Raw genomic sequence first — 14,272 nt, 5'->3', positions numbered from 1 at the left:
CAATTAACTGGCCTGGCTAATGGCGAACAGATCTGGTTGGATACCTTACAATCCATCTATCCTGGCCTCTGCTATTTCTCTTTCATCTCCCTCTGAGCACACTCATTCTGTCCATGAAGCTTACTACTTGCTCCCTCATCCAGTGTTCCAGATCCTGACCGTCTCAGCCCATGACATTATCATTCTGACTTTACTCCAATAGTGATCCCACCTCCTTCAAGAAATCCACCCTTGGCCCCAAATTTACTCTATTGTCAAACTCCTTTCTTTTCAAAGTCCTGGAAAATGTTGTTGCCTCGCAACTATGCTCCCATCTCTCTTCAAAAACTTCAGTGCTGGAACCACAGTTGTTTACCATTTACCTAAAGGATTTGGTCTCTGGAATCGGAAGTACAATATCAAAATTTGCAGATGACACCAAATTGGGGGTTACTGTTAATGCTGCGATAAAATACAAGACGTTAAACTTGCAGGATGGGCATGTAATAGTGCAAACAAAGCATTTCTAGAGGAATAGAATTCAAAAGCAGAGATATTATGTTAAACTCATATAGAACCTTGGTTAGACCGCACTTACAGTACTCTGCATGATTTTGGTCTCCTTATTATATAAGAACCGGCTCTCAGCTAGTCCCACTCCCCTGCCCTTTCCCCATAGTCCTGCAAATTTCTTTCCTTCAGATACTGATCCAATTCCCTTTTGAAAGAGTCTGCCTCCACTACCCTTTCAGGCAGTGCATTCCAGATTTTAAACACTCGCTGTTTAAGATTGTTTTTTCTTGCATCACCTTTGGTTCTTTTGCCAAACACCTTAAATCTGTGTCCTCTGTTCTCGACCCTTCTGCCAATGAAACAATTTCCCTCTATCTACTCTGTCCAGACACCTCATGATTTTGAACACTTCTATCAAATCTCCTCTCAATCTTCTCTGCTCCAAGGAGAGCAGCGTCTCCAGTCTATTAACGTAACTGAAGTCCCTCATTCCTGGAATCATTCTCATAAATCTTTTCTGCACCTTCTCTAAGGCCTTCACGTCCTTTCTAAAGTGGTGCCCAGAATTGGACACAGTACTCCAGTTGGGGCCGAACCAGTGTTTTATACAGGTTCATCAAAATTTCCACACTTTTGCACCTTATCCCTCTATTTATGAAGCCCAGGATCCCATAAGCCTTTGTAATTGCTTTCTCAACCTGCCTTGCCACCTTCAACGATTTGTGCACACATACCTCCAGGTCCCTCTGTTCGTGCACCCCCTTCAGGATTGTACCATTTCGTTTATATGTCTTCTCCTCATTCTTTCTACCAAAATATATCACTTCACACCTTTCTGCATTAATTTTCATCTGCCATGTGTCTGCCCATTTCACCAGCCTGTCTATGTCTTCCTGAAGTCTATCCCTCTTCTCCTCACTGTTGGTTAAACATGATTTGCCTTTAACAAATCCCTGCTGGCTTTGTTTAATTAATCCATACCTATCCAAGTGACTGTTAATTTTGTCCCTGATTACTGTTTCTACATGCTTCCCCACTACCGAGGTTAAACTGACTGGACTGTAGTTGCTGAGTTTATCTTTACACCCTTTTTTGAACAATGGTGTAAAATTTGCAATTCTCCAGTCCTCAGGTACCACCCTCATATCTAAGGAGGATTGAAATAATATGGCCAGTACCTCCGTGATTTTCTCCCTCAATTCCCTTAGCATCCTAGGATGCATCCCATCCGCTCCTGGTGATTTATCTATTTTAAGTACAGCCAGTCTTTCTAATACCTATTCTTTATCAAATTTTTATCTTATTTTTATTTCTCCTACCAAAGTAGATAACTTCACATTTCTCCACATTATATTCAATTTGCCATGTTCTTGCCCACTCACTTAGCCTGTCTATATCCCCTTGTAGCCTCTTTATATCCTCCTCACAACTTACATTCCCACCTAGCTTTGTATCATTAGTAAACTTGGTTATATTACATTTGGTCCCCTCATCCAAATCATTGATAGAGAATATGAATAGCTGAGGCCCAAGCACTGATCCTTGCGGTTCCCCACTAGTCACATCAAGTCAACCCGAAAATGACCCATTTATTACTACTCTCAGTTTTCTGTCCATTAACCAATCCCCAATTCCATGAGCCCTCATTTTGTTGAATAACCTCTTTTGTGGCACTTTATCGAATGCCTTCTGAAAATCCAAATACACCACATCCGCTGATTCCCCCCTATCTATTCTGCTAGTTACAACCTCAAAAAATTCTAACAGATTCGTCAAACATGATTTCCCTTTCATAAATCTGTATTGACTCTGCCCAATCCTATTATTATTTTCTAAGTGCCATGTTACCATGTCCTTAATAATGGATTCTAGCAATTTCCCTACTACTGATGTCAGGTTAACTGGTCTGTAACACCCCGTTTTCTCTCTCTGTCCTTTCTTAAATAGTGGGGTAACATTTGCTACCTTCCAATCCGCAGGAACCATTATAGAATCTATGGAATTTTGGAAGATGACAACCAATGCATCCACTATCTCTACAGCCACTTCTTTTAAAACCCTAGGATGTAGGCCATCAGGTCCAGGAGATTTATTGGCATTCAGTCCCATTAATTTCTCCAGTACTATTTTTTTACTAATACTAATTTCTTTCAGTTCCTCATTCCCGCTAGACCTTTGGTTCTCTGCTATTTCCATGAGGTTTTTTGCGTCTTCATCTGTGAAGTTAGACACAAAGTATTTGTTTAATTTCTCTGCTATTTCCTTATTCCCTATTATAATTTCCCCTGTCTCAGCCTGCAAGGGACTCACATTTACTTTCACCAATCTTTTTCTTTTTACTTACCTATAGAAGTTTTTACAGTCTGTTTTTATGACTCTCGCTAGTTTACTTTCATATTCTATTTTCCCTTTCTTTATCAGTTTCTTAGTCCCCCTTGGCTGAATTTTAAAATCCTCCCAATCTTCAGGCTTACTGCTCTTTTTGGCAACATTATAAGTCTCTGCCTTTGATATAATACTGTCTTTAACTTCTCTTATCAGCTATGGTTGGACCATTTTTCCTGTGGAATTTTTGTGCCTTAAAGGAATGTATATTTGTTGTAAATTATGTATTAATTCTTTAAATGCTAGCCATTGTTTGTCCACCGTCATACCTTTTAATATAGTTTCCCAATCTACCTTCGCCAACTCGCCCCTCATACCTATCTAGTTTGCTTTGGTAAGATTTAAGACCCTAGTTTCGAATTTAACTCAATCACTTTCAAACTTAATGTAAAATTCTATTACAAAAAGACATAGAAAGTCTGGGGAAAGTAAGTGGATAAAAGATTTACAAGGATGACATAGGAACTGAGAGGGTACAACCATCATATCAGGAAAGACTGAACAGGCTCTTTCCTCTGGAAAAGGGAAGATTAAGAGGTGACGTGATAAAGGTCTTTAAAATTATGAAGGGGAGACGTAGAGAAGATGTTTCCACTTGTATGGGAGTCCCAAAATAGGGGTCATATATACAAGATAGGACCGAATGGCCTGTTCCTGTGCTATAAATTCTATGTCATTTCCTACAGCATAATGACATCCAAATCAAAGTTATTCTTTTTACTTCCTGCCAGCTCTTGCCTTGCATCCATCAACCTAAGCAGCTGTCAGATATGAAGTGCTCATCATCATGGGCAGTCCCTCGGAATCGAGGAAGACTTGCTTCCACTCCAAAAGTGAGTTCTTCGGTGACTGAATGATCCAATACGGGAATTACAGTCTCTGTCACAGGTAGGCCAGACAGTCGTTCAAAGGAAGCATGGGTGGGGAGTCTGGTTTGCCGCACGCTGCTTCCGCTGCCTGCGCTTGGTTTCTACATGTTCTCAGCGATGAGACTCGAGGTGCTCAGCGCCCTCCCGGATATTCTTTCTCCACTTAGGGCGGTCTTTGGCCAGGGACTCCCAGGTGTCGGTGGGGATGTTGCATTTTATCAAGGAGGCTTTGAGGGTGTCCTTGAAATGCTTCCTCTGCCCACCTGGGCTCGCCTGCTGTGTAGGAGTTCCGAGTAGAGCGTTTGCTTTGGGAGTCTTGTGTCAGGCATGCGAACAATGTGGCCTGCCCAACGGAGCTGGTCACTGCTTCGATGCTGGGGATGTTGGCCTGATCGAGGACACTAACGGTGCGTCTGTCCTCCCAGGGGATTTGCAGGATCTTGCGGAGACATCGTTGGTGGTATTTCTCCAACGATTTGAGGTGTCTACTGTATATGGTCCATGTCTCTGAGCTATTACTAGTACAGATTTCTTGCAATGCAACACAACCCACCTCATACACACTGTTGCTGAAATTCTAGCCCACAACTTCATTAGCATGAGACTCTATTTCCCCCAAATTCTCCTAGCAAGCCTCAACTCATCCAAGATGCCGCCGCCCGCATTCTCAACCACACAAGGCCCCACATTCTTATCATCCTTGTTCTCTTCCAGCTCTATTGGCTCTCAGCAAGTTGACTTCAAAATTCTCATTCGTGTTTTTAAATCCCTCCAGGACCTCATCCCATTCTACCTTAATTCCGCCTACTTTGTATTGCCTCGTGCACCTTCTGCCCTTCTCACACATTTTACTTCTTGATCCCTGCTCTGACATTGAAAGCCACTTGCTCAGCCACTATACTCCTGCCCTCTAGAACTTCCTGCCGAGTATCGTTGCTCCTGCCACCTCTCTCGCTGTTTTCAAAAACAAACTTCTCTTCGAGCATGAGGCAGTTTCTTGCACCCTAGCAATGCTATAAAAATGCAAGTTATTACTGATCTTCAAAAATCCTGCATTTTAACTTGTTTTTCAACATCTAATTGGATAATTCTTTCTAAAAGTGATTTTTTCTTTCCAATCACCTCAATAACTTACTAAGTACAGGTCTCTGTCATCAGTACATTTCTTTCACTTCTGAATATGACAGTTCATTTAAAAATGACTATACTCAGACGCATTTAGAATTTAAAAAACTCATCAAGTTAGAAGTAACTTTCATTTGGTTAACAGTATTACTGCACCATTTTCAGGGTAATGTTTCATGTTAATGTTCAGTTAAGTGATAAGTGATCCTTATAAACAAGGTATTGCTTCAGAATCAGGCTCTCACAGTTTTAATAAAAACAAACTTCATTTCAAAGTCAAAAATGGAATAAGATAGCATTAACAAAGCATAGTGAATACTCTTCTTTCTTCCCTTTTTTAATGCAAGGAAAAATATTTTAGAAATAAGCAATAGCTATTATTTTAAAACAGTAAATCTATTTAATTACAACCAAATTCAATCATTTGCAAAATTTGAGAAAAGGACATTTTGGGGAAGAAATTGCCCCTTTCTGCAAGGCCTGTTAATGCCTTTGGCCGGCGCTAATAGGGTGATAAGTGGTTTGCGCCTGATGGCAGGTGGAGGAAGCGCCGCGACAAGAATTTCCCTCGGGATACCGCAGATGAAAACAGCTTTGTGCCTCATCCCATCATTGGTGGCCCAGACAGCAGCGCACACACAATGATGCCATTGCCATGCACGACGACCCCTTATCGGCACACGCTGAGCCCTTTGCAACCGCGGGGGAAATTGCCTCGCGGGAGCGCGGTCGGTGCCGGTCGATACCACCAACAGCTTTCCACGACACAAAGCTGTCGGTGGCTGCGGTCTCTCTGAACGCGGAGGGCTTAGCGCTGCGGCCACCATCCTAATTTAATTGTTGGCCAACTCTGGAGTCGGCCCGACAATGGCGGCCACTGGTTCAACCGGGCTGCCAACAGGCAGACCACCATCCCGTCTTGGGTGCACAACTGCAGGCCCAACCGAAACCCTTCCTGGTGGCCCATTGGATGCCACGGAGCTGGCAGTAGGCTTCGCAGCATCCCTCTCCTTTAAGAGAGGTGGAGGGATGTTGCAACGCATTTGTGTCGCGCTGACTCGGTTAGTGCACCGCTGTCTCACAGTGCTGCGCTCCCACGTCCCTCCTGCCCCGAGAGTGCCAGCATCTTTTTTTCAGGTAAAGAGCCCAATTCCAAGGCTCATGTGTCCTTCTACCGCCGGGCGATTTTAAAAAAAAATCAGATAAATCAAATTCTGCATTCCAAACCCAGCGCGGGGGCAATTTCGCCCCCTGTATTTTTTAAACTTTGCACATACTCCTATCAGATAATATCTACAAATATTTACAGCAGAACATAAACAAATAGCAATGGAAAAAAAATCGATAATCCACCACATATTTTTAAGTCCAAAAAATTCTTCTAGTTGTTGTAATATTCTAATCTCATTGTTTTTTTAAATTTCAATGGAGATATTTCACTGCATTCCTCAGAGGGTTAATTACTGAATCACACTTTTAATAAAGCAGTGCCAAGAGTGTGAACTGCACTCCTCTAACGTTTTCCACATTAAGCTTTCAACAGCAGCTTTAGGACGGCTAATTTTTATGTTGTTTTAAGCTGCAAGCAGTTTCCAAAATATCTTCAATGCAGGTCTACACTGTATCAAACCTGGCAATTTCAAACTTGTATTAAAACCTCAGCCCAGTTAGGTTCCAAGCACTACTTTGGCATTTAACGTGATCATTCATATTTATATTCATTAGTGAAAACATTTCCCTCCATCATTAAAAGAGAAACCTTTGACACTAAATACATCAATGGTGACAAAGTTTCAGCAGCCACACCCGTGGGATTTTAGAAAGGTTAACACTGGTCGTTTCCCTTTATGAGCCTTGACCAAAGCCTGCATTCTATGTCATTTACCCTTTGGCAAATATCTTTTACGAAAGTATACAAAGCTTGTAGATAATGCTGAGCAAAGGTAGAGATGTAAGAGTTTAAACCATTAAAAAAAAATCATTTAAAGACTATTTGCTGACAGGAAAATTGTGCAAGTAGGTTTAAAAACAAAAACTCATCAGAATTTGTGAATAGTGAAACTAAGAACATGTCTCACTAATGCAGGAAACAAAGACCTTGGGAAAAGGACATGACAGAAATCGCTGACAAACAATTTGTGGTACAGTTGAACTGCAACATAGATATAACATTTCAAATCCAGTACAGTATAACCAACTCTATTCACATAATGAACACAAGGTTATTAAGAATAATTATCTCTTACACAAAATCAATTATAATGCAAATTGTTATGTTAACCATGTAACCACATAAAAACTCTATAATTTTTTCTCAACTCAAACAATGTGTAGTTACAGTAAACAGCAACATACATGTATCATATAATGCAGTCAAAATAAATCTGCAAAATAAATCACTATACCTTGGCTGGGAGATACTGTGGATAGTAATAAGTATACTGGGGGTACATCTGTTGTTTCCACACTTTACCCATGAAGATGGAAATGTCCGTCTGCAGCGCAGGAACTGAGGATTCCTTCAGTTCCTTTGCTGCGTCTTCCTAGGCTGTTTGTTTGTTACCAACAAACCTCACACAAGCCTAACTGCAGAACACAGAGGGCATACTGGAGCCGGTGACTTGAAGGAGATCCACGAGTCAGCCTCTTTGTGACTGCGTTTCTCTCCTGTTTCAATTGAGATAAACAGTAGAGCACCCTGAAGTAATCAATAAGCTCTCAACACACCGAGTGGGGGAAGGGTGCATTGCTATATAATAGCAAGTTTAATCATCTTATAAAGGCTTGTACATGCAATGCTGATTTTATTACTTTTATTAAATATTTTTCATTTTTTCCTTTCATATTTCCCAACTATGAAAGAGTAATCCATAAAGGTTCAGATTAATTGAGGTTGTCTCTTTTCCAAAAATTAAAAACATTGACAGATAGTCGACAGGAGGCAAACCTCTTTGTAATAATAATGAAGCTTTATTGGAGGTATTAAATAATGCAGACGCCAGTCTTCATTAGCTAATTCCCAATTGTTTAATCTGTGAGTACTCACAATTACGAACTTGCTATCATGGCCCTATCTATACATTGTGTAATGATTGATATTTCAATAACAGCAACTTGTATTTATAAAGTGCCTTTCACATAGGAAAACATTCCAAGGCATTTCACAGAACCTTGTTCAGAGAAAAATTGACACTAAGCCAAGGGGAAGATATTGGGAGGGGTAACTGAGAGATTGCTTAAGGAGGTAGGCTTTAAGGACATTTTTAAAGGAGGAGAGAGAGTTCGAGAACCAGAAAGTATTAGGGAAGGAGTCCCAGAACTTGTGGAGCCTAAAGAGCTGAAGGCATGGGAAGGGATTGAGAATGCGTAAAAGGCCAGAGTTGAAGGAACACAGAGGCCGGAATTTTCTGGGGTCCGTACGGGCGCGATCGGAGGTGGGTCGGGTGGGAAATTTGAGATAAGCTGGAGCGGGTCAGGAACCCTCCATCATCCTGCCCCCACGCGCCTTTCCATTAGCGTGTTTGCTGGTGCAGCAGCGACTCGAATGGCAGATGCGGGCGACCTTATATAAATGATTATCAGCTTGTTGTCAGACCTTAAGCACTTTTTTTAGCCAAACTTTCAAATTTCCCTGCATGACCACGGGATTCACGCAGCTGGGGAACCATGGCTGTCAACTTGAGTGGGAGCCGAGTGGCCATTGAGCCAGCTGATTAGTTGACAGCATGAAATGAAATCGGACCACGATGAGCCCCAACACCAGCAGCACCAGGCACACCAGAAGCACCAACAAAACCACTACCAACCTTCTCCTCAACCACCAGATGCGGCACAGAGGGCTGTTGCTGACTGCATTCCCAGCACAGATTTAGCTTTCTACGGGTTGCAAGTGTTTCCAGCAAAGTCGCCATCCAGTCTCATCTCATTGGGAGAATCTATCACAACATTGACAGATTGCTTCTCGCATCTTTACTTGACCTGCCATCTATTCCATCAGCATGGGTGCCATTTATACTATCTCACCTTGGACCACGATGAGTCCCAACACCAGCATCACCAGGCAAACCAGCAGCACCAACAATCTTTTCCTCAACCATCTGACGCTGCACAGGTCAGAGGGCATCAGCATAGGGCTGTGATACCCCCAACATAGGGTATACCGGCAGAGGATGACCTTTCTCAACATGACTGATCAGCAGTGCCAAAGGAGGCTCAGGCTAGGTCATCGCAGACATTTGCACATTGCTCAAGCAAGACCTGCAGCCCAGAGGAGCGGGTGGACATGCCTTACCAGTGGCTGTCAAAGGCACCAGCATTCTTAACCTCGTCACCTCAGGCTCCTTCCAAGGATCCTCAGCAGACATTTGCGGCATCTCGCAATCGGTCGCCCACAGATGCATCACACAGGTCACCGATGACAAGTCAGCCAATTATATCAACTTTGCTACTGATGAAGCCAGTGTTACTGAGCGGGCGCTCGGCTTTGCCACTCTGGTTGGCTTCCCACGGGTGCAGGGCATCATCGAATGTACACGTGGCCATCAGCGTACCCCATCATCACCCAGGAGTCTTTGTCAACCCGCAAGGGCTTCCACTCATTCAATGTGTAGCTGGTCTGCAATCATAGGAAGATCATCATGCATGTGTGTGCCAAATTCCCTGGCAGCTGTCATGACTCTTTCGTCTTCACCTAAACTAAAACCACCAATTTTTGCTTCCATTACATTGCACGTCTCCGCCCCTGCCTCAGCTCATCTGCTGCTGAAACCCTCATTCTTGGCCTCCCACATTCTACCCTATGCAAACTTGAGGTCATCCAAAACTTGGCAGCCCATGTCCTAACTCGCACCAAATCCCGCTCACCCATCACGCCTCTGCTCGCTGACCTACATTGGTTTCCGGTTAAGCAATGCCTCAATTTCAAAATTCTCATCCTTGTTTACAAATTCCTCCATGGCCTCACCCCTCCCTATCTCTGTAATCTCTTTCAGCCTCACAACCTCCAGAGATGTCTGCGCTCCTCAAATTCTGCCCTCTTGAGCATCCCTGATTATAACTGCTCAATCATTGGTGGCCATGCCTTCAGCTGCCTCGGCCCCAAGATCTGGAACTCACTCCCTAAACCTCTCTGCCTCTCAACCTCTCTTTCCTCCTTTAAGATGCGCCTTAAAAAAGATGCTCTTTAAAAGCTATCTCTTTGACCAAGCTTTTGGTCATCTGCCGTAATGTCTCCTTATGTGGCTCGGTGTCAAATTTATTTGTTTTGTCTTATAAAGCTCCTGTGAAGCACCTTGGGATGTTTTACTACGTTAAAGGCGCTATATAAATACAAGTTGTTGTTGTCTTTCACCAGTCCACCCTCCCTCAGTTCTTTGCTCCTCCAAACCAACTTTCTGGCTGGCTGCTTGGAGTCAAGGGCTATCCACTGAAGATGTGGCGAATGACACCCTTGAGGAGGCCAAGTACGAGGCCCAGGAGAGATATAATGAAAGTCACATTTCCACGAGATGTATCATGGAGCAGACAATAGGCATGCTTAAAATGCACTTCAGATGCCTTGACAGATTTAGAGAAGTCCTTCAGTACCCACCAGCCAGGCTCTCCAAAATAGTTGTGATCTGCTGCGCCCTGCACAACAAAGCTCAGCAGCGAGGATTAGTGCTGCATGAGGAGCAAGGCTCTGAGCGCACAGTCTCTTCAGAGGATGAGGAGGAGCAGGAGCATCAGCTGGAAGACAAGGAGGAGCAGGAGATGGAGGAACCCACGGGCCGGATCCCACCAGCACCCGAGTACTTTGCTGCTTGGGAGACCAGTGACTTTATCATGGCAAGATTTACATAACTTTCCGCTGTACACTCATATGACTGCCACATGCTGTGCCAGGTTGGCACCACCCACAACATCAGAAAGCATCCTGACTGTTCCATTTAGAATAACTCCACAAGACTGTACATCTTAAGCTCAAACTGTTGTGACCTTGATCTCTTTATTGTGACTCCAGAGTGAGGAGGCAGCATGATAGTCTGCCTTTTATACCTGCTTGCCCAGGGTGTGCAGGTGACTCTTGGGTCTCCCACAGGTGTGCCCCTGGTGGCAAGTCTTACACATTGGTAATGTTTACATACATAACATCATTCCCCTCAAAGTCTTATGTACAAGTTATTTACAAGTTGAGGCGATTCGGGGCTCTGCATTCCCGGGTTGATTGCCTGAGTTGAAGTCCTGGGTGAGTCGGTCAGATCAGTGCTGCGCTGTGGTGTGGCTGGTCAGCTTGGACTGTCAGGCATGGTGGGTTCATCCTCGTGTTTGACCACGAGGTCGATTGCTGGCTGGGGTGTGTGGGTGGATCAATGTCCTCTTCAAACTGTTCTTGGTTGTCAGTGAACCGGAGATAGTCTGATCGAAGTGCTTTCTGCATGTTTGTCCAGTCAAAAGTTTGACAACAAACACTCTATTCCCCTCCTTGGCTAACACAGTGCCAGCAACCCATTTGGGACCATGATCATAATTAAGAACAAACACAGGGTCATTAACTTCAATGTCGCATGATACAGCCGCTCAACCGTGGTACATGTTATGCCGGTGACGCCAGGTTTCTACATGATCATTGAGATCCGGGTGGACTAAGGAGAGCTTGGTTTTAAGTGCTCTCTTCGTTAGCAATTCTGCAGGGGGAACCCCAGTAAGCGAGTGGGGTCGTGTGCTTGGCTGAGCAGAATCCGAGATAACCGGATCTGAAGGGAACCATCCGTCACGCGTTTCAAGCTCTGCTTGATGGTTTAGACTGCCCGTTCTGCTTGACCATTGGATGCAGGCTTAAACAGCGCAGGCCTGACATGCTTGATGCCATTGTGGATCATGAACTCGTTGAATTCCGAGCTGGTGAAGTATGGTCCATTGTCACTAACAAGGACGTCGGGCAAACCATGGGTGGCAAACATGGCCCAGAGGCTTTCAATGGTGGCAGTGGATGATGATGATGACATTATTACACAATCAATCCATTTAGAGTAAGCATCCACTGCTACTAGGAACATCTTTCCTAAAAGGGGCCAGCGAAATCTACGTGGACCCTTGACCACGGTTTGGATGGCCATGACCACAGACTCAGTGGGGCCTCCCTTGGTGCATTGCTCAACTGTAAGAAAGTGTTGCATTGGTGTATGCATGACTCCAACTCCGAGTCAATGCCGGGCCACCAAACGTGCGACCTGGCGATAGCATTCATCATGACTATGCCTGCGTGGGTACTGTGAAGGACACGTATAAACGTTTCCCTGCCTTTTTTTGGCAAAATTACATGATTCCCCCATAGGAGACAGTCCGAATGGATGGACATTTCGTCCTTGCATCGGTGGAATGGCTTAATTCGTCTTGCATTTCCCCTAGGACCGCCAACCAGCTCCCATTGAGGATGCAGCTTTTTACTAGTGATAATACCGGGTCCTGGCTAGTCCAGGTTCTGATATGGCGAGCCGTGACCCCTCACTCTCAAAAGCATCTTGAGCTTTACCCCTCACTCTCAAAAGAATAAGAGGGGATCTCATAGAAACATATAAAATTCTGACGGGATTGGACAGGTTAGATGCAGGAAGAATGTTCCCGATGTTGGGGAAGTCCAGAACCAGAGGTCACAGTCTAAGGATAAGGTGTAAGCCATTTAGGACCGAGATGAGGAGAAACTTCTTCACTCAGAGAATTGTGAACCTGTGGAATTCTCGACCACAGAAAGTTGTTCAGGCCAGTTCATTAGATATATTCAATAGGGAGTTAGATATGGCCCTTGCGGCTAAAGGGATCAAGGGGTATAGAGAGAAAGCAGGAAAGGGGTACTGAGGTGGATGATCAGCCATGATCTTATTGAATGGTGGTGCAGGCTCGAAGGGCCGAATGGCCTACTCCTGCACCTATTTTCTATGTTTCTACGTCATGCAATACAAGTAACTTGGTCGAACATAGCAGGTTTCTGGCCATGTTAAACCCAGTCATCACCCTTGCGTAGCAATAAATGCAGTGGTTCCAGCAAAGTACTCAACCCCGGTAGAAAGTTACCAAAATAGTTGAGGAGTCCCAAGAACGAACGCAGCTCCATCACATTCTGTGGTCTGGGACATTCTTGATGGCCTCCGTCTTGGAGTCCGTGGATCTGATGCCATCCGCCGCAATCTTTCTCCCCAGAAATGTGACCTCTGGCGCCAGGAAAGCACACTTGGAACGTTTCAGCCTGAGTCCCACTCTGTCCAGTCGCTTGAGAACCTTTTCCAGGTTGTGCAAGTGTTCGGGGTTATTGCAGCCAGTGATCAAGATGTCATCTTGGAACACCACGGTGTGTGAAACTGATTTCAGCAGACTCTCCATGTTCCTCTGGAAGATGGCCGCCGCCGAGCGAATCCCAAAGGGGCATCTGTGGTATATGAACAGTCCTCTGTGCGTGTTGATGCACGTCAATTTTTTCGAAGGTTCAGCCAGCTCCTGTGTCATGTAAGCAGAGGTTAGATCCAGCTTGGTGAACAACTTCCCCCTTGCTAGCGTTGCAAACAGGTCATCCGCTTTGGGTAGTGGGTACTGGTCCTGTAATGAGACTCGGTTGACCTTGTCGTCCCAGCAGATTCTGACCGTCCCATCGCTCTTCTACACCGTAACAACTGGACTGCCCACTCGTTGAATTCGACTGCCGATATGATCCCCTCTCGTTGAAGTCTGTCCAGCTCAATCTCAACTTTCTTTCGCATCATATATGAAACCACTCAGGCCTTGTGATGAACGAGTTGTGCATCAGGGACTAGATGGATCTGCACTTTGGCTCCTGTAAAGTTGCCGATGCCTGGCTCGAATAACGACTGGAATTTGTTTAGCATTGGGGCGCACGAGGCGTCATCCTCCGAAGACAGTGCTTTGATGTCGTCCTAGTTCCATCGGATCTTTCCTAGCCAGCTTCTGCCGAACAGCATTGGGCCATTGCCTGGTACAACCCATAGTGGTAAATCATGCACAGCTCCATTGTACGATACCTTCACTGCTGCACTGCCAATGACTGGTATGAGTTCTTTGGTGTAAGTGCACAGCCTGGTGTAGATCGGGCTTAGTTTTGGCCTTTGTGCCTTGTTGCCCCACAATTTCTCAAAAGCCTTCTGGCTCATAATTGATTGACTCGCTCCCCGTCCAATTCCTTGGAAACTGGAATGCCATTTAATTTGACTTTTAACATTATCAGCGGGCTCTTAGTGGTGAAGGTGTGTACCCCATAACTTCCTCTTCAGCCTCGGGTTGAGTTGCCTCTCTTACTTGTTCAGTGCGATCTGCGCCGGATCGGTCATCTTCTGCCGACTCTGCCACTTAGTGAGTCGCAGCACGTCTGCACATTCACTGGAGGTGCCCCATTGCTCCACAACCCTTGCACA

General features: G+C 44.7%; 1 protein-coding gene across 10 annotated transcripts in view; it reads right to left on the bottom strand.

Annotated features, from left to right (window-relative positions):
• Positions 1–14,272, bottom strand: part of LOC139259794 (RNA-binding motif, single-stranded-interacting protein 1-like) — a 769,398-nt gene that overhangs the window by 506,105 nt on the left and 249,021 nt on the right. For 2 of the 10 annotated variants that reach the window (XM_070875549.1, XM_070875551.1), the window contains exon 1: positions 7,277–7,359. The exons of the other annotated variants lie outside the window; for them this stretch is intronic. In XM_070875549.1, the coding sequence (XP_070731650.1) occupies positions 7,277–7,348 (72 nt within the window). In that variant the 5' untranslated portion in view covers positions 7,349–7,359. Of the gene's footprint in view, positions 1–7,276; positions 7,360–14,272 lie in introns of those variants that run through there. 10 annotated transcript variants of the gene reach the window in all.

The sequence above is a fragment of the Pristiophorus japonicus genome, chromosome 3 (assembly GCF_044704955.1).
Source record: "Pristiophorus japonicus isolate sPriJap1 chromosome 3, sPriJap1.hap1, whole genome shotgun sequence".
In the NCBI taxonomy this organism is placed as follows: domain Eukaryota; kingdom Metazoa; phylum Chordata; class Chondrichthyes; family Pristiophoridae; genus Pristiophorus; species Pristiophorus japonicus.
Note: the sequence above shows the minus strand (reverse complement) of the source record. Positions and strands in the feature narration are given on the sequence as shown.